This window comes from Achroia grisella, unplaced genomic scaffold, assembly GCF_030625045.1.
Source record: "Achroia grisella isolate CSIRO2021 unplaced genomic scaffold, CSIRO_AGI_Agris_v1 utg856, whole genome shotgun sequence".
NCBI classification, from domain to species: domain Eukaryota; kingdom Metazoa; phylum Arthropoda; class Insecta; order Lepidoptera; family Pyralidae; genus Achroia; species Achroia grisella.
The window spans coordinates 1,476,376-1,504,339 of NW_026713045.1; the positions used below are offsets into that span (position 1 = coordinate 1,476,376).

Below are 27,964 nucleotides of genomic sequence, written 5' to 3' on the forward strand. Positions count from 1 at the left end.
ATACATTATAAATAAATAGATGGATACTCCTCTACCGGCCTATCACAATGGAGACACATATCCACAAAATCCATTTATGTCATGTTCAAGCACTGTTGCCAATAACGATTCATTAAGTCATATCTATGGTAGTTCACGCGAGAAAGTGAGTGTGCTTCATCTGGATAGCTCTGTGGAGAAACAAATATCCATTAGAATATGTTCATTACAAGAAAAAATGGTAATTAGTGAAGTTTTTCTGTCTATTAGAAATAGTTTGTCGTGACTATCAATGTCAGACAGACAGACTGACAGTCTTTTACTGTTACTAAATTTAGAAAGCTGAAGAAATACTAAAATTATAAACCTTCTTCTTGAATCAGTCTATATATTGCTAAAAACTGCATTAAAATCCGTTGCGTAGTATAAGGGATCCAAGCGAACATAAAAAAGAAAGAGATTTTATTTTGTACTATGTAAACAAGCAAAGTTAATTGCAAGTAATGACAATGTTTTGTGTATTTACAATGTGTACTTACCTCTCTCAACGTTTCAACTAGGTTGCACTAGCCGTGGTCACGAGTTGACCAGTCAGCTTTAAAAAGGTAAATACCTTTATTTGCCATAAAATTATTCGTGTTAAGACCCGGTTAATAATTTAAATAATGTATATTAAACACAAAAGTTTAAAATTAACTTTCCAAAGCATGTCTGGAAGAGACTGCATTAGCAATTAGACCGCCGTTTGTATTTGGTTTATTTATAATGTTGAATATCCTTCCTATATTGATGCCACAAAGTGTTATAATTGTCCGATCTATCCCCCGTCCAATTCAAACGGGGATCGTAATTACAACGCCCCCAGACTAAAGTCGTATGCGTCAGGCGGAAGTTAGCCTTCAGCCGCGCCATAAGTACTTCCGCGGGTTTGGAGTGCCATGTGCATATGCTCGCCCCCTATCGTCCGGTGAAGCTGTAAAGGCCAGCTGCGTACAATAGCATTAGAGTAGTCCGAAAAAAAAAATGTTATAAATTAATGAAAAAAAAAAACTTATTTATTTACCATTTGTCTAAAAGGTATATCTAGTTCTTGAAGTGCTCGCATCAGCTTGGCTGCGTTCTGATAGTGCACATTGTCATCAGCATTGCCATGGAGTATAAAGAAGTCATGTCCTCTCAGTTTTTCAGCCAACAACGTTATGTCACCTTCGTTGTAGCCTCTCAAATTGTCTTCTGGCGTAGGCCGTCCCATAAAACGCTCCGTATACATCGTGTCTATGATAATAATAACATGCCTTTATAACTGTTATCAGGTAGAAGTTGTGGAGTTTCTTTTGTATGGATGATAATGGAATAATGCCCAGCCTGCGCTAATGAGTTACGCTAAGGGTCCACCAGTGGAGGATGATAACATGAGCATGAAGGTCAGTTAGCTTAATAATTCTTGGAGAATTTGTCAAGATAGTTTCTAGGGGGAACCGCGTGGAGTTCAACCTGACATGGCACATTGCTAGCAGTCCACATTACTAACAATCCACTTTTCCCCTGTAGTGGAGTTGTCAGAGGTATTATCTAACTAATATTATAAAGGTAGCAGTTTGTAAGTGTAGATAGATGGATATTTGTTATTCTCTCAAGGAAAAACTACTGAATAGATTTAAATAAAACTACAATAATATCGCTTATACATCCGAATAACACATAGGCTATAAATTTCATGCGGATGAAACCGCAGGCATACCTGGTCTATTACCTAACAGTGAATGCAAAACCACTCACCGGAGTATCAATCTGACATATAAATTGCTATATATGTCTGATTGAATCTCCTATACTTTTTATATATATATGCAACTGGCAGACACCAAAAAAAAAATTAATTAAATGTCAATGTATCTTTTTATATGTATATATAAACAAAATCGTAAATATGTAAATGGTAATTAATTACTGTAACTAGTTTAAACAGGTACTAATTACAAAAAAAATAATTGAATAAACTATACAATAATTTATCACTATTGAAACATATTTAAAATTAGTTATCTCGTGTTATATACATCGTAGTAGTTTAAAGTTTTTACTGTATTTTCAAAGAAAATTCTTATTATATATGCCCTAACATTGTCCTGTCCACACAGGGTCCATATTGAGACTTTACCTTAAACATTAACCACCTATAATATAATAAATAAAATGTCTTGCAATAAAGAATTGAAATTGAAAATTAACTTTCTCCGATCAGTAAAAGACATATTTAAACTGTCGTGCTTATTATTCATAATATTAATACATTAATAACGGCAAGATATTCAGTATATTTGGATTACATCACTCGATTCTCCCAAAATTGAATTTAAAAAATTATCTGTATTATTGTCAACATGTATAACATTAATTTGAAAAACATACGACTCGAGTTTCTTGTCAGTTTTTCTCATCTCGAAATTATTCCGAATTGACGGTAGATTTGACATATCATAAGTCTGTAATAGACTATACTAGACAAATATTGACACTTGCTGTTACTGTAGTCAGTTCGTGACTACGGCTAAAGCAGCCTGGTCGAAACGTCGAGAGACGTGAATACCTTTATTTAAGGGATGCAAGCTTCGACTAGTTCCAGTATATTATTATTACACCTTCGGTTCCGACTTCGGCTCCGACACTTTTAAATTGAATTTAAAAAAGCGTAACATAGCGGCGAGGACGGCCTGTGTCGACTGTTATGAACAGGTTCATACATGTATCCCGCCGACCTTAATGCACTCAATCGTCAAAGAGAAAAGAAGACTAAAAGTCGTCGAAAAGAAAAAATTCATTGTTTTGTACGCGATCTCTGGATCTAATATGATACGAGCAATGAAACTCGGCGAGATACCTGATATCAGTTGCACTGTACATCAGTTGCAACTGTGTGTCATTGTTAGATTGTGATATATATAAATATGCTAATTTTGTGATGGAAATAATATGCTAATTCTTTTTCATTGTTTGTGTTTTATTTTATAATTAAAAAAAAAAAAAAGATTAAAGTGCTTTATAAAATTATAAAAATTCTTTCTCAAACTTCTGACCCTGCCTCCGACTCCGATTTCGATTCCGATTCCGATAAATCAAATTTAAAAACTCCGACTCCGACTTAAAAGACGTTACATCCCTATTTATTTACCATAAAATTATTCGTGTTACTTACTATATGTTACTTACTATAATATAGCCACGATGTAACCAATGCCGCAGCTACACCGCATTTGAACAGATGTTCTTCGTCCTTGATTAGTGTCAACAGAGTTGCGTATCCGCCATAACTGTGGCCCCAGATGCCGACACGATTGCGGTCCAATGCTGGGTACCGGTCCAAGACTTCTCTACAAAAGAGAGTACAAATTATTTCCTAATGAATGCTACAAAAATATTCAGATCTTGCAATTATATAATAATATCATCAGGACAAATCATACATCGAGTCCCAAGGCAGAGCTTGTATTAGAAGTACTAGACAACTGATAGAAATATATAGATATTTTTTTTAAATACATACACAAATACAAACAACCGAACCGATACAAACCATCATACTAATAAATACATTTTTAGTACCGTGCGTGGAAACGAACGCACGACCGTTGAAAGTAAGGCGATGTTGTTAACAAGTTAAGGCCGAGGCCGTTAATATAATTATAAACTGTAAGAACCTGAAAATTGGATCTTTTTATAAAATTTATAATAATTTTCCTATTTCGATATTCTTACTAGAATGTCGAAATAGCAAACGGCTAGGGATTGTTTTACTTAAAGTCTAGGTTTAGAACAATGGGTATTAGAAAAACATCGACCTGTAAGTATTTGAATTTCGAATACGACAAAAAGCGAATAAGAAATATCGATGTTTCGTATTGATCGATCTAATATTATAACTTTGCATTATCATTGACCATTTTTATACATGCTATTGGTGGCTTAACATCAATGTTTCAATATTATCAAACATTAAACATCGATGTACTGTACTATTTAGACTAGAGATGATCGATGATGATAGGACTAATCATCCCTAGTGTAGTATGTAATATTATCTTGTCTGTGGTTGTAGCGAACCATATATCTATGTAGTTTAAATTTGGACCTACGTAGTCAATAAAACATTTGTATTTATTTATTTATACGTTTAAAAAGAGTTGTCTTCAAAATTAACAATTAAATGATATTTTTTTCATAATTCTTGATAATTACAAATCAATTAATAATTCTTCTTTGGTAATAGTAGTTCGTATTTATGTCATAGTAAATTTAAATAAATTATAATTTATAAGAAAGATGTGTGTCACTGGCTCACTACACTGATACACATAGTTTACGAAATTAATTACCTACTTGTACGTTTGATTAACATATTTGGGCCATTGATTGTTTACGAAAGTCGGACAGAAGTCTCATCGAGATTTTAATAACTTACGAGTAAGAAATACGTATCTACACATTAATTTTTTTGTAGTTAATTTATATGAAGTGGGAGCGAGAGTTATACCAGCTAAATCTCTCTACAATCTTCTAAAAGTTCTTGTCCTTATCCTGTTTAGAACTGCAATTAATTCTATACTAGAACGTGTATCTAAAGCTGCGTTATCGGGCTCCTACCAGATATAGCTGGGCAGTGAGAGAAACACAAGAAGTGAAGGAACTTGACGTACGTCAGAAAAGGGACCTGTTAAATCTACACCCTGATCACAAGTACTGAGAACTGTTCGGAGTTTCTCTCTCTGCCACATGGATCCGACACCCGCATGATGGATCCAAGGAATGCTAAGAAGTTCTTCTCTTCGTTAGTGCTCGCTAGGAATAGTGATGAAGATATTTTCCACTTTTGGTGTTTTAAATGAAGAATATTAATGATTGATATTTATTCATCACAGTACAAAGAACGTAACACTAGTAAAATTATAAGTGTAGTATGTATATATAAACATACCGGAGTATAACTAAATGGTCCTCCACTTCTACTGTTCCAAGTTTATTATTCAGGGAATACAATATATCTTGCCCGTTAAGTCCAGCTCCGCGGCCATCCGCTAACATATAGACTGCATCGTGGTTCGTTGTGATATATGTATGGTATCCTAAAAAAGAATCAAGTCAAGTAGTACCTACTACAGTACTGTAGTATATTATCATTAGCTATTCAATTAATTAACTTTCTAATTAAGAATTCATTCATTCTAATGTATAACCATCGATATATCACCGAGAACTATAGCTATTACTTATTATAAGGGATGAATACAAAAGAGCTAGTATAAATAAACTAGGACTCGCAACAAGCCGGTTTCACAATCGTTGGTGGGACGCTACACTAAACTATAATTTGATGGGGAGGTTTGAAAATATAAAAATATTAGGTGGGTAATAGGTAATATAACGTTTAGCGTTAAAACATACAGTTCTAAACAAATGTATAACATAAAAGGTAAACCACATACTAATATTATAAATGCAAAAGTAACTCTGTCTGTCTGTCTCGCTTTCACACCACGTATCAAATTTCATTTAAATCGGTTCAATACTTACCAAATGTAAAAGTGTCATATACTGTATTGGTATTAGGCCCAGAGTAAACATAGTATATCACGGGATATTGTACGGAGGTGCTGTTCAAATTAACACCTGGTGGTATATGAAGTCGCACTGGCGCTTGGATACCGTTCTCCAGTGGGACAGTGAATATAATGCTTTCTGGACGAGCCTTGTCAACAAGTAGATCTCGTAGTACACTGTTCGTCTCCCATGCGTAAAGAACTAGGGTGGACTATACAAAAAGAATTAGTCGTGTCAGATTACAATGAAGGCCATTGTAGCCTAATCAATAAAAATAAAAAATCATTCTAATAGAATTGAATTTACGACCTCGGGGTTGGAAGTCGGGTAGACTTCGAATCCAAAGGTCATAAGACACAAAAAATCTTTGGATCTCAATTTATATTTTTGACTAACTTCGCAGTAATTTAAACAACGTTAACAATTCAGATTAGTTCGAGTCAACGGCAATTGGCTTCCTCGACATTGGATTCTAATATATCCAGCGAAATCCTATCTGTACATCAATTGTGATAGTATAATATTATTATAATTGGGTTTGGTTCGAATACTGATTAGACTATTTGCTTTTGACAAAATTGCAATAGCATACGCTAGTGGCTACTCTATTCTCCCAAATTTGAAATTCAGTTGAATTTCTTGGCAGTTCTTATTAATTAAATCTGTATATATGAACTGGACGGTAGGGAAAAATATTAATACTAAAAATTTTATGTTCATAAGCGACTAAAATGTCCTACATGAATAAATTATTTTTGATTTGATATGATTATGAGAAAGCATCTTCTTTCAAATATGCAAGTGAATAATTATTCGTTGTATGGTATACCTAGTACTATAGCAGTCAGAAATTTCTAGAAAAACACATAAGTAACGCTTCAAATCCCGATAGTCGAGGTTATTATTTTTAATCTGACCCATCCTCAGAAATAATATATGCGCGTCTTGATACTCACCGCATTAGTTGCCAATGGGTTAACTATATAGGTGGCAGAGGGCTCGTTAGGTGAAGAGCAAGTGACCGACAGGTATTTGCCGCCGACACTAGCGGTAGCCGTAGCCCAAGTGCAGGGTCCACCTTCAGGCAACGTAATTAAACAGCTAATGCACCCGTCCATTGCTCCACCGCGGCGGACCTCTGATCGCCACTGGGTGCCGGGAACCGTGCGAGTGTAATAACTGCATATCACAAAAATAGGTGTTATAGAATAGCATATTACGATATAAGTGCGATATGTTGGTTTATAACACACGAGATCGAAATTTAGCCCGAGCCGGAGGTGCGGGCGTACAAGAACCGAGTGTGTAATATACGCACGTAGGTATATCATAACAGGCTTTTCAACACACTTGCGAGGAAACAGAATAATAAATTATGATATCATATTGTGATCATTTTAGCACTTTTCTGTCGTATTACAGTTTTGTGGCATTTACGATTAGAGATCAGTTTCGTAGAGAATCAGCTAATGTTATTTTTTTGTGTTTTAGGCTTTCAATAAATTTCAAAAAGTAGAAACGACAACAAGAAGAAAAATTATACAATATGGAAGTAGGTATTTTTAATTTTTCACATTCAGTTTATTTGCAATTTATTTTAAAACTATCAGTGCCCGCGGTTTTACCCGCGTTAAATTTCAATATAAAATATAGTCGTGTAGTGTTACCTATATGTGTTATTCAGATGCACAAGTGCATATTATTGTAAAGTTTCAGCAAAATCCGTTCAATAGTTTAGCGTGAAAGAGTAACAAACATTCGTACTCACAAACTTTCGCGTTTATAATATTATTAAGATGTCACATCTCTGGATACAATGTTTTCACATAACGTATTAGGATACTCACAAGTAAGGCCCAGCCTCATCCAATCCAACGAAGTTATTGACAGTGGTCAATCCAGGCGTTATTGAATTCGATATAATCTCGTTGCCGACTCTCAAGCTGAGGTATAGATGTTGCCATATCCTGCCGTCTATTTGTGGTTCAGACCAGCGGGTGGATACGTAATATGAACCATCGCTGCTGAATCGAGGCAACGCAATGGGAACCCAGCCATTTGGTTGTTCTCTCTGTTCATCCTGGATTTACCAATTGTTACATATTAATAGGCCGGACATAAATTACATCTTATTATATATATACAATTAATACATTATTATTGTACGACCATCAAAAAAGACAATTATAGGAATTTATACATTTAACAATTTAAAAATAAACTATTTAAAGAATTAATCAATAAATGTAATTATTCCTTAAACGATAATGTATGTATGTAATGGATTGTATTTTTTTCATTTAGATTCAGTATCGTATTGTAATTGTCAGAATAAAAATAATAAATAACCCTGGACAATTACACAGCGCCATCTAGTACCACTGTTTAATGGGTACTAGACAACTGATATAAATACTTAGATTTTTTTTGTAAATATATATTTACAAAAAAAATTGAAGGACGTGCCGAGCGAGGAATCGAACCCGCGACCATTGGAAATGAAGCGGTGTGCTAGACCACCAAGCCCGTCGCCTGTAAAATATAAATAAATGTATAAATTGAATAATAATAAATAGTAATCACATACCACGTATGTACCATTATCAATATTATAAATTCTTAGAATGGTGAAATTCTGTCGCCTGTTAAGCCAGTGGACAGCGATTTCGTTGTCGGATGGCCAAGTTACTCCGCCCAGGATGTGGTCAGCGGTCACCTCTGCAGGAGCTTCCAACGTCAAGAAATTGCGGTTATTCTCTTCAACCAGAGACGTGAGATTAACTACGCGTAGTTTAGCTGATGGATTTTCGCGTCCGACCTAAAACAATCATACAGTATTATATTAGTTACTAGGTGTCCAGGTAAACCTTGTTTCATTACATAATATATAATAAACTCTGTCTCTTTGTATACTTAAATCTCTAAAACTACGCAACAGATTTTGAAGTGTTTTTTTTTTAATAGATAGAGTGATTTTAGAGGAAGGTTTACATACATAAAACATGTACACCCGAGGGAAGCCGGAGCGAGTAGCTAGTTATCATATAAATTAGGATGAAAATTTTTCCGAAAAAAAAAGAAAAAGAAAATTATTCATTAGTCAAAAGATATAAAATTTATAATCCTTTAAAAACTTCAATAAAATGTACCTTAGGGTATTTCAGATGATACAGTTCAGGGTATAGGTCGTCTGGATCCGATGTGTTCGTGTAGTGATACCACGAATATGTTTCAACCTCCGTGTCGTTGAATGTAGCAAAAGCCAAATAAGAACCTTGCGTCGAAAACCACGTAGCCTGTCCCGTATACATCACATCCTCTATAACAGATTATATATACATGTACACATATAGTGGGAACCTGTTGTACATAAGCACCTACGCTCGCATAACCTAGTAGGTTGGGGCCTTCCCCCAATTTAGTAATGGTTTAATTTAGTTATGGATTGTTAGTAATGGGAACTAGTAATCCCCATTGCCAAGAATGTATTATGTTAGGTCGGCCTCCACGCGGTTCCTCCTGGAAACATCCAGTAGGTTATTTCTAACCGACAAAAAAAGGAGAAGGTTCTAAACTATGTCAGCCGATTTCGATGATGGTTACATGCATTTTTGCTTCTTTTCTTTCATTCTTGCGTAAAGTTTATCCAAGATCCCATATAAACATCAAGAACTGACCAATAGTATTATTTATGCTAGTAATGCAATTGAAATCGTTTTCTTCGTGACCTGAACACGGTATTATTCTAATTCTATTAAATACCTTTATTTAATTAAGAAGTTAGCTATTCGTTATAGAGTATGAGATATGGCAGTAAAATTATGGAAGACATGCCTTCTTCTTAACCCTTAAGAATTTAGTCTTAACATAGTTTATAGCTATATATTTACGGAGCGTACCTAACAATGTATCTATCATTCATAAGTACTAATATTAAAAATATGAAAGTGCCTACCTGTCTGTTTGTTACCTTTTCACGACTAAATAGATTATAATGAAATTTGATATGACGATAGCTTCTATTACGAGGAGAATTATCTAAAAAAATAATCTGGAAAAAGATGAAAGTATGTGGGGCCCACGCCCGGGGGGCAATTTGATTGTTAAGGAGGACAATTCGAAGATAGATACTTTATTAATTTCAGTTTATCATTACATGTTTTGAAAATATACCTACTTTTTCATTATTTTTAACATTTTCCTAGGGATTTGACAGCCTCGGTGGTCTAGTGGTTTAAGGTCGTGGGTTCGATTCCTCGCACGGTACAAACATTTGAATTCATGAGTATGTTTGTATCGGTCTGGGCGTTTTCTATGTATAATATGTATTTATTTGCAAAAAAAATGTAGCCATGTATTTATATCAGTTATCTAGTATCCATAACACAATCTCTGCTTAGCTTGGGACTAGTAGGCGCTGGGTGAATTGTCCTGACATATTATATTATATCTATATTAATAATTTCGTCAAGGAGTACGGTAGACTCGAATGTAACCTTATGTGAATAACAAAACATAAAAAAATATTGATTTCGAATCGACAACATTATTCGCAAAATTCAGATTATGGAGTATTTCGTTCAATTCTAATGACACTGACAAACAAACCGCAGTCGCCATTTTTCATTTCACTAGCTAACAACCAATGGACACTTCGCGTGCGTTTGCGCAATTAGGTCACAAAGAACAAAACCACAGATAACATAGTGTAAAACGAAAGATCTTGCCGGAAACATGACGTTGACGTTTCCGAAAATATTGTTTTTTGACACTTTTTTATGATAAAATCGTGTATCGTATATCGTGTGTATGTGTTTTTTCTTTAAACCTGAAATTGGCCGATTGCGAGACAATTATGGCGATTTTTTTTATTAATTTGTTTTACGGCTTTAGGTACAAGTCCTTTTTAGCCCAACTTAAAATTTTACAATATAAATTACAAAAATTAAAGTCAATGTCCAATGTCAAATAATAATAAATGTTGTTTCTCTTTTCTGTTGAACTTATTAAAAAAAAACTTAATAACAATCACAATTTCTTCACATTTTATTATTACACAAGTTGCCAGGTATTTGCATTTTTTAAATAATGTTGTGGTGTGGCACTATCCGAAATTAAATTATTTACCCATTTTTGTGGTTATACAGTAATAATGTGTGATTACACACATATGCCGAAAATCGTAAGTATTTCATAAAATATTTCATTGCCTTTGTTTGGTCTTTTGTTTGATGATACCTGTATCATTTTGTAAACATGCGAATCTCCTTGCATTTGGTAAACATTGTCACAATTGTGGAAAGTGGGAGCAGCGAAGGGCTCTTCGTAAAGATGGTGAGTAGTATTTTAGTAAGTCTGGATGTAGGCAGATTGTGTTTTTAAGTGAATTTTGTTCTATGTTTTCTTTTTAAAATGAATAAAATAAGAACTTATTTACTTCCAGATGACGATCAAAAATGGGAAAGATGTTCGGATTAAACAATTGGTTTTAAATATCTGCCAAATTAGAGAGTGCTTTAAACAAAGAGGTTTACAGAGAATAAATCTTAAAAGTTATATGTTTTGTTAATTTATTTTGAATGTTAATTTAAAATAAAAATTAATAATTTTGCACTTTTTATTTACTATATTTATTCAACACAGTGAACGTAGCTATACGAATCTATGCCTTGCTTACCTTGAATATGCCTTGAGAACCGATGACTACAGAAATATCTACCCACATTTCACCCGAGCGAAGCCGGGTTTTCATGTAGTTATATTATATTATTATATTATTTTTCTCACTAAAACCTTTACCTTATTTAAGTTTCTTAAGTGAACGTTTCAATTTTTTATTGTTATAAATTATGTCATTTAATAAAGGCTATAGTGGGGCATGGCACTAAAGAGGTTGGGAAAGTGTGTTACAATATGTAAATATACAGTAAAATAGAATAATGGCGTACCCTCATACACCCAGTCGGTGTGACCGTTGTATATAATTCCCACGATGCCGTCATCTGTAAGCTGTATAGCTTCTCTACTATTCTCAGGGAGGTAATACACGTTGTTGTTCAGTACATACGCGAGTGAGTGCTCCCTGCCGAATATGCAAAGCTGCAAAGCCTGATGGTCGGCTATTTGGAATATGTCTCTGAAAAAAAAAAGCAAAATATCCTGTACTATCTGACTCGAGCATAGTCTGCGTAACATTTTGCCCGTTTTACATTTTTCATTGCAGCTCCTATTGGTAGTAGCGTGATATTATATAGCCTTAGCTTTCCTTGAATAGCTTTCTTCGATACATGGTGTAGTGTATGTGGAAACACTAGCAGTTTATTATCTATCGTCTCGAGCCGAGCGTACACGGACCGCCGTGCGCAAGAGGGAAGGGATTCCCTGCGCAAGCGCCGCGGAGTAAAGACGTGGAGCTATGGCTAACGAGCCGATATTACGTCGATAACAACTTACATACAAGAAGACATAAATAACAAATAAGTGAACACTATATGTGGCGACGAGGCAAAATGGATATAAATAAAGATAAGTACAAAATCATTTAATAAGATATACATATACCTACGGGTACGGAGTAATTACAAATTTAGAAGGATTATGGTGGGGCCGCACGGGGAGCGAATTATATAGACCTATATAGAAAAAACAATAGCTGGGTAACATCGGTTTACGATCGATTTGCGCCAAGTAAGTAGGTACCTAATTATAAATTGTACTTGCTATACCTATAGTGTCTCTAGCTGGTAGGAATAGTCGTATTAATAATCATTGTAGTAATATGTTTACGTATATCCGTGATTTATTATTTTTAATGTATGATAATGGTGTACTGCCTGCGCTGGCGTGGCACTGATGGAGTATGGTAGAATGAGCGGGAGGGATAGGATCGGTTGGCCCGTCGTGGTGGGTTCGTGTTAATTTGTCGCGATTGTTTCTGGGGGGAACCGCGTGGAGGTCCCTCTGGCGTGATACATTGTTAGCAGTGGGATTATTTTAACAATCCCATTCCCCCTTCCGTATTTCCGTGTTGAAATAAAAAATCGGTAATGATTGTAGTTGCCGCTGCATGTTCGTTTCATGAGACGGTGACGGTGAGATGTTTAGTGGGACATCATATTACGTGATGCAATAGACCTGTGGGTATGAAGTATAATAGAGCACTGTGCGGGCGACACGTTTGTTTTGCTTTATCTTTTCTAGGTGTCGATGCACTTTAATTACTTTTGGCAATAGGGCCGCCTTATTGTATTTATACAGAGGTGGTGACTAGTGTTCAAATGTCACTATTTTCTTTTAGAGTATTGCTGCAAATGGACGTGGTCTAAAGTTCCTCTTTCTAACTGTAATGATCACATGATAACTTAATATTACATTTTGTACGGGATAATATTACGATGTTGTCGGGTGATACGATATTATTACAAATGACGGTGAGCTGACAATTGTACCTGCATTATATGTAGTACTGATGTTGGGTGTTATATACAAAACAACAATAGTAAAATCTAAGGTGGGGTGACACACACGGTTTGAGCAGTGCTTGGTGGACAATATTTATATTGATTGCAAGTGTTGAAGTATCTGGGTAACAATGTCCCATACATTTCGATGCGGATGACTTGTTCGGAATAACTGCAGACTATTTTATTCTGGTATTCGAGCAGAGCCGCGAAGTAGTGTGGTTAAAATGTTTTTATTTGGATTGGATTTGGCTTTTGGATTATATAATTTATAAATAATAATTATTAGTGAGCATTCCAATGGATGCCGGTGGGAATTGCAATTGTTTTGCATAGGAAGGTTTTAAATGTAGATTAATTATTAGTTTGATATATTATGTTGGGGTCTACTATACATGTTGTGTAGTGCAAGGTGCCTATCTACTTGTCTGGCATATTTTTAACAATTTGTGCTTTGTGTTAAAATGAAGCGCGCATCTACACTTGCGACCTAGAAGGCAATCTTTTGGTTTGGTGAATTTAGTGTCTAATGAATTTGTTGAAGAAAAACAAAAAACAACGTAGTCAAGAGGTTGAGATGCCGACTATTATATTGCGAGGAAGTGTGTCGCTAGTTATGGTCGGATGTAAGGTACAGGAGTGCTGTTTCTGTATGCGGTGTGTGGTTTCTATAGTTAGTAACACTGGAACGAGAAAAAGGATACCTAATTATGTATATAGAATTATTCTATTATTTTTACAGCAATGACAGTGATTATCTTTTAATAATAAGCTATAGTATAGTACAGTGGTGGTGAGTATGTCTTTATGGAATCATATTTAAGATTCTCTCTAATTTAAAAATACCAGTAAATTAGAAATTGCACAATAATGGTTACATGAAATAGAACTACTATTAAGTTCTGAATTATTGTACCTACTCGCCTAATGCATTATGCGGATGAGTGAAGGGGTTATTAGAGTGGAAAAAAAAATGTTTTTTATATTCTTTGAAGTTTCGGGAACATGGAATAGAATATGAATATTCTTTATTTAAAGAAGCTTGAATAAATAATAGGAATAATAGCCTTAATTGCATTAATGTACCGCATTTAGTAGCTGTGGAATGGAGTTAGAATTTGTTTTGTGATCACATGCAGACAGCGCTGACAGCTGTTTTATATGAATGTGACGGGGATGTTGGAGCGATGGGGAGTCATTTTTAATTGACAGTTAATCCAGTTGCGGCTGGAGTTGTGTAGTGTCGCGATACGCGAAATAAGTGTATTAATGTGGTTTTGAGTTTTGAGATAGCGAATAGGAAATGATACCTGCTTCATTGTAGTAGTTGTAAAATATATACATGTATTTGTTTATCGTCATAGTACTGGTGTTGGTCGCTCTCTAAATACTTTGGCCGCATTGCAGGGTAGCTTAGACAAATTAGCGTGTTTTAACTTTTACATACGTACTACAGTGCAACCTCGATAAAACAATTCGAAAAAAAACAAATATATATATATAGTATATCAAGTAATTCGTTCAACTGAGATTTATTATGTTGAAGGTACATTGGTCTAAACTTCGTTATAAAAAGGTAAAAAACCTGTCTAAGCCATTTCACCTTGAATCTTTAACAATAGTGACGAGCAGCAGTGTTTACAAAATTTTACATTACTTTCCATCGAACACCAATTATTGGTCTACGAACAAAAGTACGTCGAAACATGTCCTGACATGAATCACATTATAAGAGATAAGTAGAGTTAGAGTCATACCATTGGTGGGAACATTATATAAAGGTTTTGGGTTAAGAAAATTCCTTATAAAGAGGTGTTGTTCCAAATTAAAAAAAATAATAATAATGTCACAATGTAAATGTATATTTTACATCGATTCTTATGGAAAATCCAAGGGATCACAAAGAATTAGTTAAATCAAGGAAGTCGTTATATACGAGGTATATTATTGTGAATGAGGTGCGTTATATTATGGCTGCACAATTATTATTATTATTACTAGATAATAATGTAAACCATGATGCATGATAGTAACAATTACTAACGATACATTATTGGAAAAAAAAAATAGTTCTGAGGATACTATTAGTATTCCTATACTTTAGATTAGAATTATTTACTGGACATTCTTGTGGAGTAAATAAATCTGAAATATGTTTAATATTAGTAGTCATAAATGTATATATTGTGAAAATTAAATGGATAAGAGTGGCGTTTAATTGTGCTATAATTATAAAATTTGGTGTTTTGCAGGAGTTCATGATTTGCTTATAAAGTGACTATTGGCTCAGATGACCTTAAAGAAATTAGCAAAGGAAGAAAAACTATGAGCATAATACTAATAACCAATACTTAAAGAGGATGAATTAAGAAGTTCAATGGAGTTATAATGACGGTGACAATGGCATTGATATTCTAAAAAAGGAGCTACAGAGGTAAGGTAGACTGGGCCGTCAAGCATTAAATTGCGTATTGACGGACAGGTTGCATTAAATTGCGTTGGCTGGGCCATCAGGCATTAAATTGCGAACTGATGGACAGATTGCATTAAATTGCGTTGGCTGGGCCATCAGGCACTAAATTGCGAACTGATGGACAGATTGCATTAAATTGCGTTGGCTGGGCCATCAGGCATTAAATTGCGAACTGATGGACAGATTGCATTAAATTGCGTTGGCTGGGCCATCAGGCATTAAATTGCGAACTGATGGACAGATTGCATTAAATTGCGTTGGACTGGGCCGTCAAGCATTAAATTGCGTATTGGCGGACAGGTTGCATTAAATTGCGTTGGCTGGGTCGTTAAGCATTAAATTGCGTATTAACGTCCAGTTTGTGTTAAATTGTCTTTGGCGGGGTCATCAAGCATTGTATTGTGTATTGATGAATGGTGTCTTATTCATTAAAGTGTAAATTGATAGAATGTTGCATTAAATTGCGGTTGAATATAAGTAATAAAAAATTGCCAGTTTTAATGCATATTAATTATTGGAGTGAAATGGAGCGGATTCAGTAAAATATAATTAATCAAAAGTCATAGGACACAAATTAATTTTGGTCGAAAATATAATTTCTATAACTAATATAATTGACGATTGCTGGAGTACGTAGAGTCGCTGTGGTGATATATGTGGTATATGTCGATCGCTCAAAGACTGGTCTGACAACCTTTCCTAATATTTTAGCACTGAATTAATGCAGGTGATAAGAGAGATAATTTTGGTACGATGAAGAATGGTTATAGTTATACCCAATTAATACTACATGGACTGATATCAGATATGTAGACAGAATATAGTGGAAAGTCGTTTGCAATTGTTGATGCAACTCTTGATATAATAATAATATTCTGGTATACCACCACAGGACCCATCAATATTTTAAGGAATGATAATAATAAATAGTGGGGAGTTTTGAAGAAATTCCAGATTATGTTTTAGATAATCAGTTTTCAAATGTACATGATAAAGAAAATACTACATGTAAATAACACATTGCATGAGACAGATAGAACGGAAAAAAATATAAGTATTTACCTTAAACCTACAAAATATAAAGTAGTGACTATAATGATAGAGATATTCTGGTCATAAACATACAACATTTTTTCAGAAGTGCTTTATACTAATCTTACATAATATTACACAATAACAAAGAGGAATAAGAGGCATTCGGCTTATGTGTGGCAGTATAGTGTCAAAATGAGTCCACCATCGGTGTAACGTAGCACACATGTCTCCAAGGAACAAATACCTAACAGAGTGGATTGATTCATGCTTGAAAAGAAAATAAACTTAAAAAGGAGAGAGATGTAGTGTATGTGGAAACACTAGCAGTTTATTATCTATCGTCTCGAGCCGAGCGTACACGGACCGCCGTGCGCAAGAGGGAAGGGATTCCCTGCGCAAGCGCCGCGGAGTAAAGACGTGGAGCTATGGCTAACGAGCCGATATTACGTCGATAACAACTTACATACAAGAAGACATAAATAACAAATAAGTGAACACTATACATGGGATATACAATACCTAAAGAATTTTCTAAATCGGATAAATACCATAGTATCCAGAAAATATAACCTCACAAACTTTACTTTTTTTATAATATTAGTATACTTATTTTAGGGAAAATACTGTATGTGTGGAAGCGCGAAGAAAGAAAGATCAGTCAAGTGCCGATTAAGGTTTCCCTGGGTTCCTTATCACGTACCAATTTCCAGGTGATGTTTTCACTTTTTACCACTTAATTCTTACTTAATAACACTTATTATTTTGATTAAACAAGTACGAAAGAAATAACTAAAATTACATAGTTCCGAAAGAAATAAAAAAGCTATTAAGTATTAATAAAAATATTATTATTTAACCGGATAACTTGTACGGCTACTAAACGCCTCTTTTTTTTCTAAGTATGTATATTATTTATGTAGATATTGCATTAAGTAAGATAAAGATTGTATGAGTATATTTTTAAAATCGTACATAAGCACCTACGCACGCTTTAAATCGAGAACAACTAATAAGAATATACTGATAAATGAACTGTGTGAAATCAGTAAAAAGTGTTATTGACAGTAAATATTTAAACAAATATTTCTACGTCTGTTTAACAAAGAATACATTTAAAAAAGTCGGATACGTCGGTAACTTCGTCTCTCCTACTTCACCAAACAAGCAGCTTGATTTCTAAGCTATATTCCAGCTGTAAGTTGAGATTAGGCAGTGAAAATAAAGAACATGGATGCATGCATATTCATAACAGCTCATAGACATGCTTAAAACTTATGTATATAGACGACGATTACCACTTACCATCCGATAGGCCGTAAGCTTGTTAGTCATTCCAATTACATAAATAAAATATTAAACTATTTAGAAAGACAACAATTAGCAACTTACTGTGTATTTATATTATACAGCTCATACTTGGCCGTAAATGAATAACGGTAGACCTAAAAATTGAAAAAAGATTATTACAATCGATATACAAAAGTAAATTGACACTCGTACATAAAAATAATTAAATAATTAGTTAGTTCACCAGATACTTATTTATTTCAATACAACCCGTAGTAGATAGTAATTGTTTTATTTATTTTTCATTATATTAATACGTGAAGCAAAAACTAAGTATCTACTAGGTACTTTTTAAAAATTGCACGGATTTTGAAGTATGAAATTTCGAACTCTATTTATAGAAAAGGAGTTCATAGTGCAATCTTTTTTAAATATGCATATAAAATACAGTAAATAAAAAGTATATAGTTCTTTGACAATAAACCCTTAATAAAGTTTATTTCACTTATAATTTAAATGAATTAATGGTCGCATTTTGAACATTGGCTGACTACCAGTTTAAAATTATTACAAAATGTTACATTGGGCGTCGTATTAGGCCAATTTGCATTACAATTCCCAGATGATATAAAACGATTATATATCTAGAATTGTAGTTTGGAGGACTGCAATAGGCTGTCGATAATGACGATATACTTCATATTTTTTAAATGCATACATTACTTCCGATCCAATCTATTTGATGACACAAATACAAAATATTTTTTTTACTCTTTATATCATTAATAAAGATGGGTTTTACATTAGATCGTTACACAAATTTCATATTCCTTACTAACTTCTCCCCCCGTCCTTGTCACAGCTGATAACATTTGTAAGTAACCTAACCTAGTGTGACGTCACATATTGCCACTGCCACTGTTTTAATTTTTCATTAATAATCCATATAGGTACACAAATTGTTTATATTAGAATTTAAATCTTCTCTCCCAAAGGGAAGGGAAGTGTCAGTAATAGGGACTTTAGAGGACCCCATTGCTAGCAATGTACCACGTCAGGTGGTACATTGCTAGTAGATAATGGAGTTCGGTACTGGGGTCGGGTAACTGAACACACCTCATGCTCAACTTATAATTCTCCACTGATGCGCCGCCAGTATACACCTACCGTTAGAAAAGGTGGGTGCACATTTTGTCATCCATTAAAGAAACCCCTCCGTCCCTTCATAACTTATGACACAATTTAAATTTATGTAACTTATAAATTTACAAATAAAAGTTAATTATTAAATTAAGTATATTATATGTATCTACTCACTTGTTGTACATCAGAAGCAGCCAAAATGTAATCTCTGTCAGCTGACAATACAGGCCGAGATGTGTTTAGTAGTGTCTGTAAATTATTAAATTAAATTATTTTACAAAAGCAAATATGGCTACAGAATTGATTAAATTAATATATGTCACCAGAGCAAAACTTTCACTTGAAAACAGATATCGTTTTTTACTTTATTCTTTACTATAATACTTACATACACTTTCTTAAAATTCGATATCTATTCTTAAACCATTACACCTTTTAGTAGGTATTTATATATTTTTAAGAAACCTATTTCAACCTTTCATGTATTATATCTCTATCTAATGTATAGCCTAATATTCTGTGATTACTTACAGTACAAGTCCCTACGGATTGTGAAAGTTGAAATTTTAAAACAGTAATTCTATATAGGACCTTTTAAGAAAATGTTAATTACAAGCATTAGGTACAAACCAATAATTCTGGTTCAACAAGATGGGAGCTGTTAAGAGTCTCTACATTAAACACGAAGATTCCGGAGTTTTCATCATTTGAGGAAATGGTATATGTAAACTCCGTATCTGTAACAATGTTAAATTTTAATATTCAAAGATAACAAACAATGAAATTCAATATTTAGCAAAGATATAGGTAGGCCTACCTAAGTACATTATTATAATACTTATGTACTTATGTAGCACTTTAAGAAAAAAAAAACATTCTGAATTCAAAAAAATATCTCAAAAATAACTTATGTATAATTTTTATCATAAGTAGATATGGTACCGCAGAATGCTGGACGTACTGTCGATAACCTCGGTGGTCTATTAAAGAACTATATAGTACAAACCTGATATCCATGTTCCATTGAAACCCCTCTGTGCAAAACTCCCGCTCACGAACTCCCTGAGAGTGAATGGATCCTGAGCGACAGTTGCAACCAGCAGCACCGTCAAAATCAAATAAGGTGCGCCTCCCACCTTGTTTTAACACATGTAGTTTTATTAATTTTGTTATACTACTTCACCAAGTAAATAGTGGTAAAACTTATAAACTAACTTTGGAATAGGACGTGATAAGTGATACAAGACTTACTTTCTTTTAGAAATGCGTATGGGAACGCAGAGATATGAACATAATCGTGAAAAGTGCCTTGTTTTTATTATGATGCTCGTAAGCGGTGCCATTACGGAGGAGTAAGATGTCATTTTTCTTATCCTGTGATTTTGCTGTCTAATCTCACTATACAATAGTAAATCAGCTTTCAAAGCAAGCTGCTCGGCGGCTGATATAGGTGAGATTGAGATCTACAAAATTTATCTTCGCTGATTTTCTCTAACAACATATGCATGTGGTTTTCAAAAAGACCATGCAAAAATTTCTTAAAGGTCGTCAACATGCATTGGCAGCTCATGTATTTCAGGAAATTATAGACTATGATAACCGTTTACCATTAGATTAACTATATCTTTTTTTATTAACACACGTATTAATACAATGGGTACGTTCCTCAAAAAATTACTGCATATCAAAATTAGAGTTGACAGTTACAAATGCATTTGCCCACTATTGTATATTCCTTTATTTTTGTTTTTCTGTCTTTATACACACTAATTGCATAATCTATGCGTATATACCTACGTATCTTTTATCATTGTATGTAGATATTAAATTCTTAAGCCCAGTCAATAGAATGGTTAGATTATCATTATAAATTACGACAATTAAACGACATTATGTATATCATTCCATTATTCGATATTAACTATGCCTAATCTTTATAACATCGTCTAAACACGCTAGCTAGAATAACTAATAGGTACGCTTCAATTTTAGTATCTACTAAATATACGTACCAAACAAGTGATTAATTTTACAAAATAAATTATCCATTATTATGAATTATTTCATTACACAGTCATAAAGCAAATAAAAATCAAATGGGATCACTACGTAGGTACCTACGTTACAAGTGAATACATTTTTCTATAATTTTATAGTTAGTAAAGAGAATTTTTAATATCTTTCATTTAGAATGGTAATAAGTGATCATAGAGACAACAGAATATTAATAAAAGTATGTCAAGTTATTAACGTTTAAGAATTCTTAAAACTCATTGTAAATCATTCACTTTTCTCTTGGCGAATTTTTACCTCAAACTTAGTTATGGATAAGGTAAATCTCAGATTAACACATACACAATGATGGTACCTAGTACCTGATATTACATATCAGTCAGTTCTAAATATTTCTGAACATCGTTTCTGTTGAAAAATATACCAACTAATCATGAAATATTTATTCCAACCTACAGTAGTTCCACAACAAACATTATATAAAGTTGCGCAAATTGCCCATTATAAAATAATAAACAAATGTTATAACAATCAGTAACGGTGGAGGTGAAAAAGGACAAAACTGCCTTATTTCGCGCTCGACGCTATCTAGAGAGCGATCTACGATTTAGAATCCAGATAATACCATTCCCCACTGCTCCTATATTGACCCTGATTTTAGAGTCGTGTAACACTAGGATAAATCAATATTTTGAGTACTTACCATTTTATTTAGCAGAAATCACCAACGACGGTCGGCGATTATAATTCACTACTGCTACTAGCCTTAAACTATCACAACAATAATCTTATCCCGATAATAAAATTATCAGCTTACAGATTATACTTTGTAGATAAAATAATTACATATACAAATTCTTTGGATTATAATAACAGCATTTACGATACAGATAAATGATTTGCATAATATACTCACGACAATTTAAACTAATAGGTACTCTCAGATAAGGAGTTGTAGACTATAGGAATAATAATAATTTAAGTAAGTGCCATCGCGGTGGATATCCACGTTGCGAACCAACTATGGCGCTCAACTTACAAAGTCACATAACTTACAAGGAGTAGAACCGCCCTAGCACGAAGGCAGCTCGGTGGCGTACTCATTTGATGTGAGGTCTAACGTGACACCGAGGTGTTTTGTGCCAGAAACCCATGGGTTTGTTGAGTGTGTCATAGGGTCATGTTCCCTGCTAAAGTAAACTGCTGCACTTTTTTTTTCAGGATTAACTTCAATGCGCAACCGACGGGACCACTCGCCTAGTATGAGATCGGCTTTTTGAAGCTGTTTGGTATATTGTTGGCAGGACTTGGCAGATGTAAACAGAGCTTTGTCATTTGCGAAGAGTGATGTCAGAAAACTCTGTGTACAGTACAGCATCGAGGAGAATGCGTCAAGTGTATTTTGTTTTGCGGTTTTACTTATTAGTAATTTATTTGTTCACCAGCGCAACGAAATGACTTAAAGATTAATTAATACGAAATACTTGCATACAAAGTAGTCATTTTTAAACTTGACGCTTACTTATGTTTTAGTCGTTGATTAAATATAAATAAGTTTTTTTTTCTTTTTCGGATTACTCTAATGCTGTTGGCCGCAGCTGGCCTTTACAGCTTCGCAGGATGATGGGCGAATGCAGATGGCACTACAAACCGCAAACTATGGAGCGGCTGAAGGTCAACTCCCGCCTGACGTATACTTTGACGTCTGAGGACACGCTAAGGGTTCGAACCTCGGCACAGGCCGTCGTAATTCCGTTTTCCGCTTTAATTGGACGGTTGTCGATCAGAGGGGATCCCGTACAAAAGGCTATGTTCTATTTTGTGTAGTGCAATATAATAACAAATAACACAGCGCCATCTAGTTCCAAGTTAAGCAGTTTGTTATGGGTAGATACTAAACAACTAATACAAATAGTTGAATACATTTTTTTGTAAATACATACTTTATACACATAATCAACCAAACCAATATAAATGTTTACATAATGCGAGGAATCAAACCAGCCACCATCTAAGGTAAGGCGGTGTGTTAAATCGCTAGACCATCGAGGCCGTCGTTATGTATGATTAGACATGTAACAAACAGTAAAATTCATGTCATTCCTTAAAATATTTTTGGAATAATGTTATTACTAAAATATAAATGGACAAATAAAACGATACATTTGTGACAGGGAATTGTATATTGAACATTAATTGAAACATTATATTCCTCACAAAAACAATTTTCATAAAATAATCAATCGCATTGACCTGGCTATAATGTAAGATAATATCACTCTGTCTATACTTGCTGATGATGTCTACAATCCGAATTTCTATATTTCTTTTACCCATAGCATTTCAAATTTCATCCAATGACGATCCTTGGACCTTGGATTATATTTGTTGCTGTTTTCGTATCCTTAGAAGGCTTCAGCTTCAGATGTACATAACAAATAATATTCTCTGGACATTTAGTTGTTTGTATTTCTTCATGTATTTTCCGATATCCTTAGAATTCTTGACAATATCAAAAGCAGTTGATCATAGTGCCAAGAGTCATACAATCAATTACATATTATGTATGACTGACAGGCTACTTAAAACATTCAACCCCTCGACGCCTAGCTGTCAGGGTGAAATCGGTACGATCGCAGCATCCCATTCCCAAAGCGGAATTCCAACAGTTTTTTCCCTCACTTGGATCAAGTGACTGCGTTACTCCGACGATGAATTAAATCATATGCTTTCCTCCAAGCGTGCCTTTCTATAACATTTTGTATACAATTATAATATCAGCTCTTACAAAACCTTTCTCGAGTGTTCTGATTATGTCGCCGTTTAACCTTTATTATAGTAAGCTAACAAAACATAAAACTAAAAGACAGATTCCTTTAATAAACGAAGTTGACATAATCATCTTATAAGACAATTGTGTCACCTGAAAAAAATATCGTTAGAAAGATCCTACCTTATTCATAAATGAATGACATGTTAATGTAAAGTCAAGATTGTGATTATGAGCATGTCTTCGTTTTTAATAATAGTATGAGTAAATGTACTTGTATTATGTGTTATGGGATCATGTCTACTATATGTTTGTTGATAGTGTGTACTGTAGTATAAAAAATGTATATATGTGGGTATTGCAAACATGATGTGAATATTGATGTATGAATGTCTGTGGGACGGACCATGCTAGTGCCGACGATGATTTCTGCGCATTTCCTGTAAACGCCGCTCATGCTCCGCCATATGCTGTCGCCTCTGTTCTTCCTTCACTGCTATCTGGAAAGTAAAACGGCAAAATTTTGTAAGTGGGAGATCATTTCTTAATTAATATAATTACAAGTAGACAATAATATTGAAATATCAATGTTAAGTCTCTGATGACAGACAAAAAAAGGTAACACGAAACAGGTTTCATACCTAAAAGAAAAGTTTTAAACGCAAAATTATATAATACCAGAGAGGCAGGGAGGAAACATAGATGTTCTTTAAATAATGATCATCCCTAACTGTCAGGATAATAGTAATAAAAAAAAACCTAACTAATTTTACAATGAATTTAAAAACCTAATGTGGATGTTAACACTTACAGTTTCAGCAGACAGTGGCAACCAATATATGCATGGCGTTGTTTTAGTCTTCCTGAACAAATCATCCAGTAGTTTTGCTGGTGCTTCTTCTTCCTTCTTCTTGAATTTCCTTGCTATAAACAATATTTAAACATTCAAATAAAAACTTAAGTATCTCCTACAGTATTATATTAGTTAAATTACTGCAGGAGTACTATTCACAATACTTTTTAATGGAAGCAAAAAATATGAAGAAAACTAGATTTCAGAAAATTAAGTCTTTTAACTTTGCACAGTTGTTAGCTTACACAGTGACATAACTTGGTGACTCTTGGTGAGTCAATTCAAGATAGGATAGTTTTTGTCAGTCAACTATTATGCATTAAAAATAGGCAGAATATGTCATATTTTTTTATATAAATTACATTACCTGGTTCAGGGCTCCTTTCAGGGCTACGATGTCGTCTCTTATCTAGCAGGCGGTCATCCTTCCTCAACTTTTCCTTCTCTTTGTCTTTATCACCCTTACCAAGATCCCACTCACGCATTGCTGCCTTCCTTTCCCATGGTTTTTCCTAAAATATACATTGATATCAATAATGTAGTATATACTAACAATATTCATTACCACAGAAACAAAAGTGGTATTAAATAAATTTTCTATTCTATTCTTAAAAGGTTGCATGGATTTTATTATATACTCACTAAAACTCACTCACTTTAGTACATAACAGATTTGACTGTAATTTGATACAGTCAGACTAAGGTTATTATAATATTGATATTCTTCAGTTTTTATACCAGACTGGGACCTGACAACCTATGCAGCACAATCTCTGACTTCTATTTTTATAAAATATTGTTACTTTTGATCTTTTCACTTTTATACTTTAACTAATTATGTAGACAGAGTCATTACTAAGTTACACAATTTTTATATGAAAACAATAATTAACTTATAATTTTCTAACCAATTCTCCACGTTCTCGTTTTATATCTTGTTCCAGTAGCCAATCCTCTACTGTTCCTGGTATTGTGGAAGCTTGATTATTATCATTTTCTTCATTCGACTTGGCCTTGTCAAAGGCTTCTTCTGTGGAAAAGTCTACTTGCAATGTCTTAGGGTTGGATACTGGCCAAGTGACACCATGGAGTGCATGTCTGGTTTCTACTGCCTCACTAAAATAAATAAAATTAATAATTATAACATTATATATATACTTTTTGTGTCATAACCTTAGTAATAAATATGGAAAAGATTTTCAGTGCCTTTATATAAATAAATTTTGTTTCTTTAGGTAAGGTGAAAGATTTATTAAAGTTATAATAAATATTCAATAAAAAGAGAATATATAACAATTGAAATACTTACTCTTCAGTCACATATTTAACAAAGCATTTTGATTTAATTCTATCAATCCAAAATCCATTTTCTTGAATTCTTCCAGTTCTTTGTAACAAGTTCTTTAGTTGTGGTAATGTAAATGGCCTTACCAAATTTGTTATGTACAATATATTTGACTGCTTATGTCTGGGTGGACTTGGAGGCCTTGCAATAATGCTATCATTATCTTTAACTATTGAAATTTTCCTATTAGATACCAATGGCGAATCTCTAGGTCTATCTTTTTCTGTTTCAACATTTTCTTTGTTTTTTCGATTGTGTTCCACATTCTCTGTATTATCAATAACAATTTTTGGTAAAATGGGTCTATCCACTTTTTCAACAACATCCCTTCTATTATGTTTTTTTTCTTCGATAACTTCTTCAAATTCCACAGGTTTAACATCAGGTATTATCTCTTTAAGAACATCGGTAGATATAGTAATAGACTTTTGGGTTGTAACTTTGGAAGAGCGAGAGCCCCATCTTCGTTTCCTATTAATAGTTATAGGAGCTGTACCATTTTGTACAGTTTCTTCCTGGGTTGATTGTATTGAGTCAGAACGTTCAAGATCTCTACTTTTATGCCTTATTTTATTTTCTACCTTCTCATCAGCATCAGAAGAATTTTTCCTTGTCCTTTCTACTTCTGTACCATCTGATTTCTCTACAACATCAGTTTTATTAGTATCTTTATTCTCATCACTGTGAATTGGCTCTTTTTCCTTGGAAAAACTGACAGACTGTTCTTCAATTTTACTTACCTTTTCAGAAATGGACTCCTTATCTGTGTCAATATTTTCCTCTACAGAATCCTCCTGCATCTTGGTCTCATTATCAAACGACTCACACTTACTTTCCTCTGCATGAATTTCAAGAATTTCAGATTTATCAACAGACACACTGAGATTTGACTCAGGGCTATCTTTTTCTGGTGTTTTATCTTTAGCCTGTTTAACATCAATCTGAGCTGATACAACTGTTGTTTCATTTTCTTGCAAACCAACTACAGTTTCAGTAACCACTGTAACTACAGTTATTGGTTCAATTCTTGGAGAAACAACAGTTGTGTCAGCATCAGATGACTTACTTTGATCTATATTTATTGCTGTTTCTTCCTTTTGTATTTCACCAGTTTCATTTAAATTATCACTTGTTTTGGGTTCATCACTAGTTGTAGACATTGGAATTTCATCTATAATTGTGACTTGTATCTGTTCAGTGCTTTGGGTTACTTGAGTATCACCATCTTGACACAACACTTCTACCTCCCTGTCTTGTTCTTCTTGACTATCATGATTTTTGTCTGATCCATCTTTCGATGCACGTGCCGCACGTTTAGTGCGATGCTTACTTTTCTTTCGATCCTCTGTTCCTTCATTACTTGGTGTATCACTTGAACTAGTCGCTCGAGAATGTTTTCTCCTGCTTCTTGGGGACCGATCCGGCCTTTCAGGAGTAGAGGGTGGACGTGTTAGACAAATTTTTAATTTCTGTATCTCTCCTACATCACCACTATCTGTGGCTTTGACATGCCATACCTGTTCTTGAGTTTCTTCAGGACTATTAGCTTTTATAGGTGTTTGTGGAGGTTTTTTTACAAGATCAGTATCGATCGCAGGCTCTGACTCTTGCGAAATTGTCTCATCGGCAGATTCATTTTCAGAGGAAGTAGACTTCTTGCGACGAGATCTCGTGCGTTTCACTTTCTCAACTTTCTTTTCAGGCGAAGATTTTCTTTTTTTGCTCGCCGATCGTTCACTTTTGCGACGCATCGTTCTAAAATAAACAAGACAAGTAAAACATTAACTATAAACATTACAATAAAAAATACTTATATATGGCTAAATCAGCATTACTTACACTATGAAATCTAATTAAAAGAAGATATTTATTTGGTTTAAAATACAATGTATAAATTAAAGCGTGGGTTTTCATACAAGGTAACAATCCGCCATTTTATTTTTGTTTTATTCAGTGTTGCTATTGAAAAACATTTTTTTTTTTTTTTTTTTCCATATTCGTCCATCTCCTT

At 33.9% G+C, this 27,964-nt stretch overlaps 1 protein-coding gene across 1 annotated transcript; it reads right to left on the bottom strand.

The window, feature by feature from the left end:
• LOC131852737 (uncharacterized) lies at positions 1-27,907 on the bottom strand. Its single transcript, XM_059203463.1, has 21 exons — positions 27,793-27,907; positions 25,918-27,708; positions 25,517-25,724; positions 24,976-25,120; positions 24,567-24,679; positions 24,167-24,255; positions 23,239-23,242; positions 19,979-20,108; positions 19,603-19,709; positions 19,147-19,221; positions 17,932-17,984; positions 11,523-11,710; positions 8,724-8,893; positions 8,162-8,392; positions 7,422-7,654; positions 6,531-6,753; positions 5,548-5,785; positions 4,952-5,099; positions 3,190-3,350; positions 1,043-1,254; positions 1-170 (listed from the first exon to the last, which is right to left on the bottom strand). The coding sequence occupies exons 2-21, from the start codon at positions 27,702-27,704 to the stop codon at positions 75-77; spliced, it is 4,611 nt and encodes a 1,536-aa protein (XP_059059446.1). The 5' UTR covers positions 27,705-27,708; positions 27,793-27,907; the 3' UTR covers positions 1-74.
• Between the last annotated feature and the right edge of the window lie 57 nt (positions 27,908-27,964).

What these genes read in the sequence shown, in the direction of transcription:
- LOC131852737 (XM_059203463.1), bottom strand. Translation starts at nt 27,704, where the DNA reads ATGCGTCGCAAAAGTGAACGATCGGCGAGCAAAAAAAGAAAATCTTCG. An exon ending in CTGCTTCTGATGTACAACAA is followed by an intron (nt 17,985 to 19,146) that starts GTGAGTAGATAC and finishes TTCAATTTTTAG; the next exon opens with GTCTACCGTTATTCATTTAC. An exon ending in TACATCGTGGCTATATTATA is followed by an intron (nt 1,255 to 3,189) that starts GTAAGTAACATA and finishes TTATTATCATAG; the next exon opens with ACACGATGTATACGGAGCGT.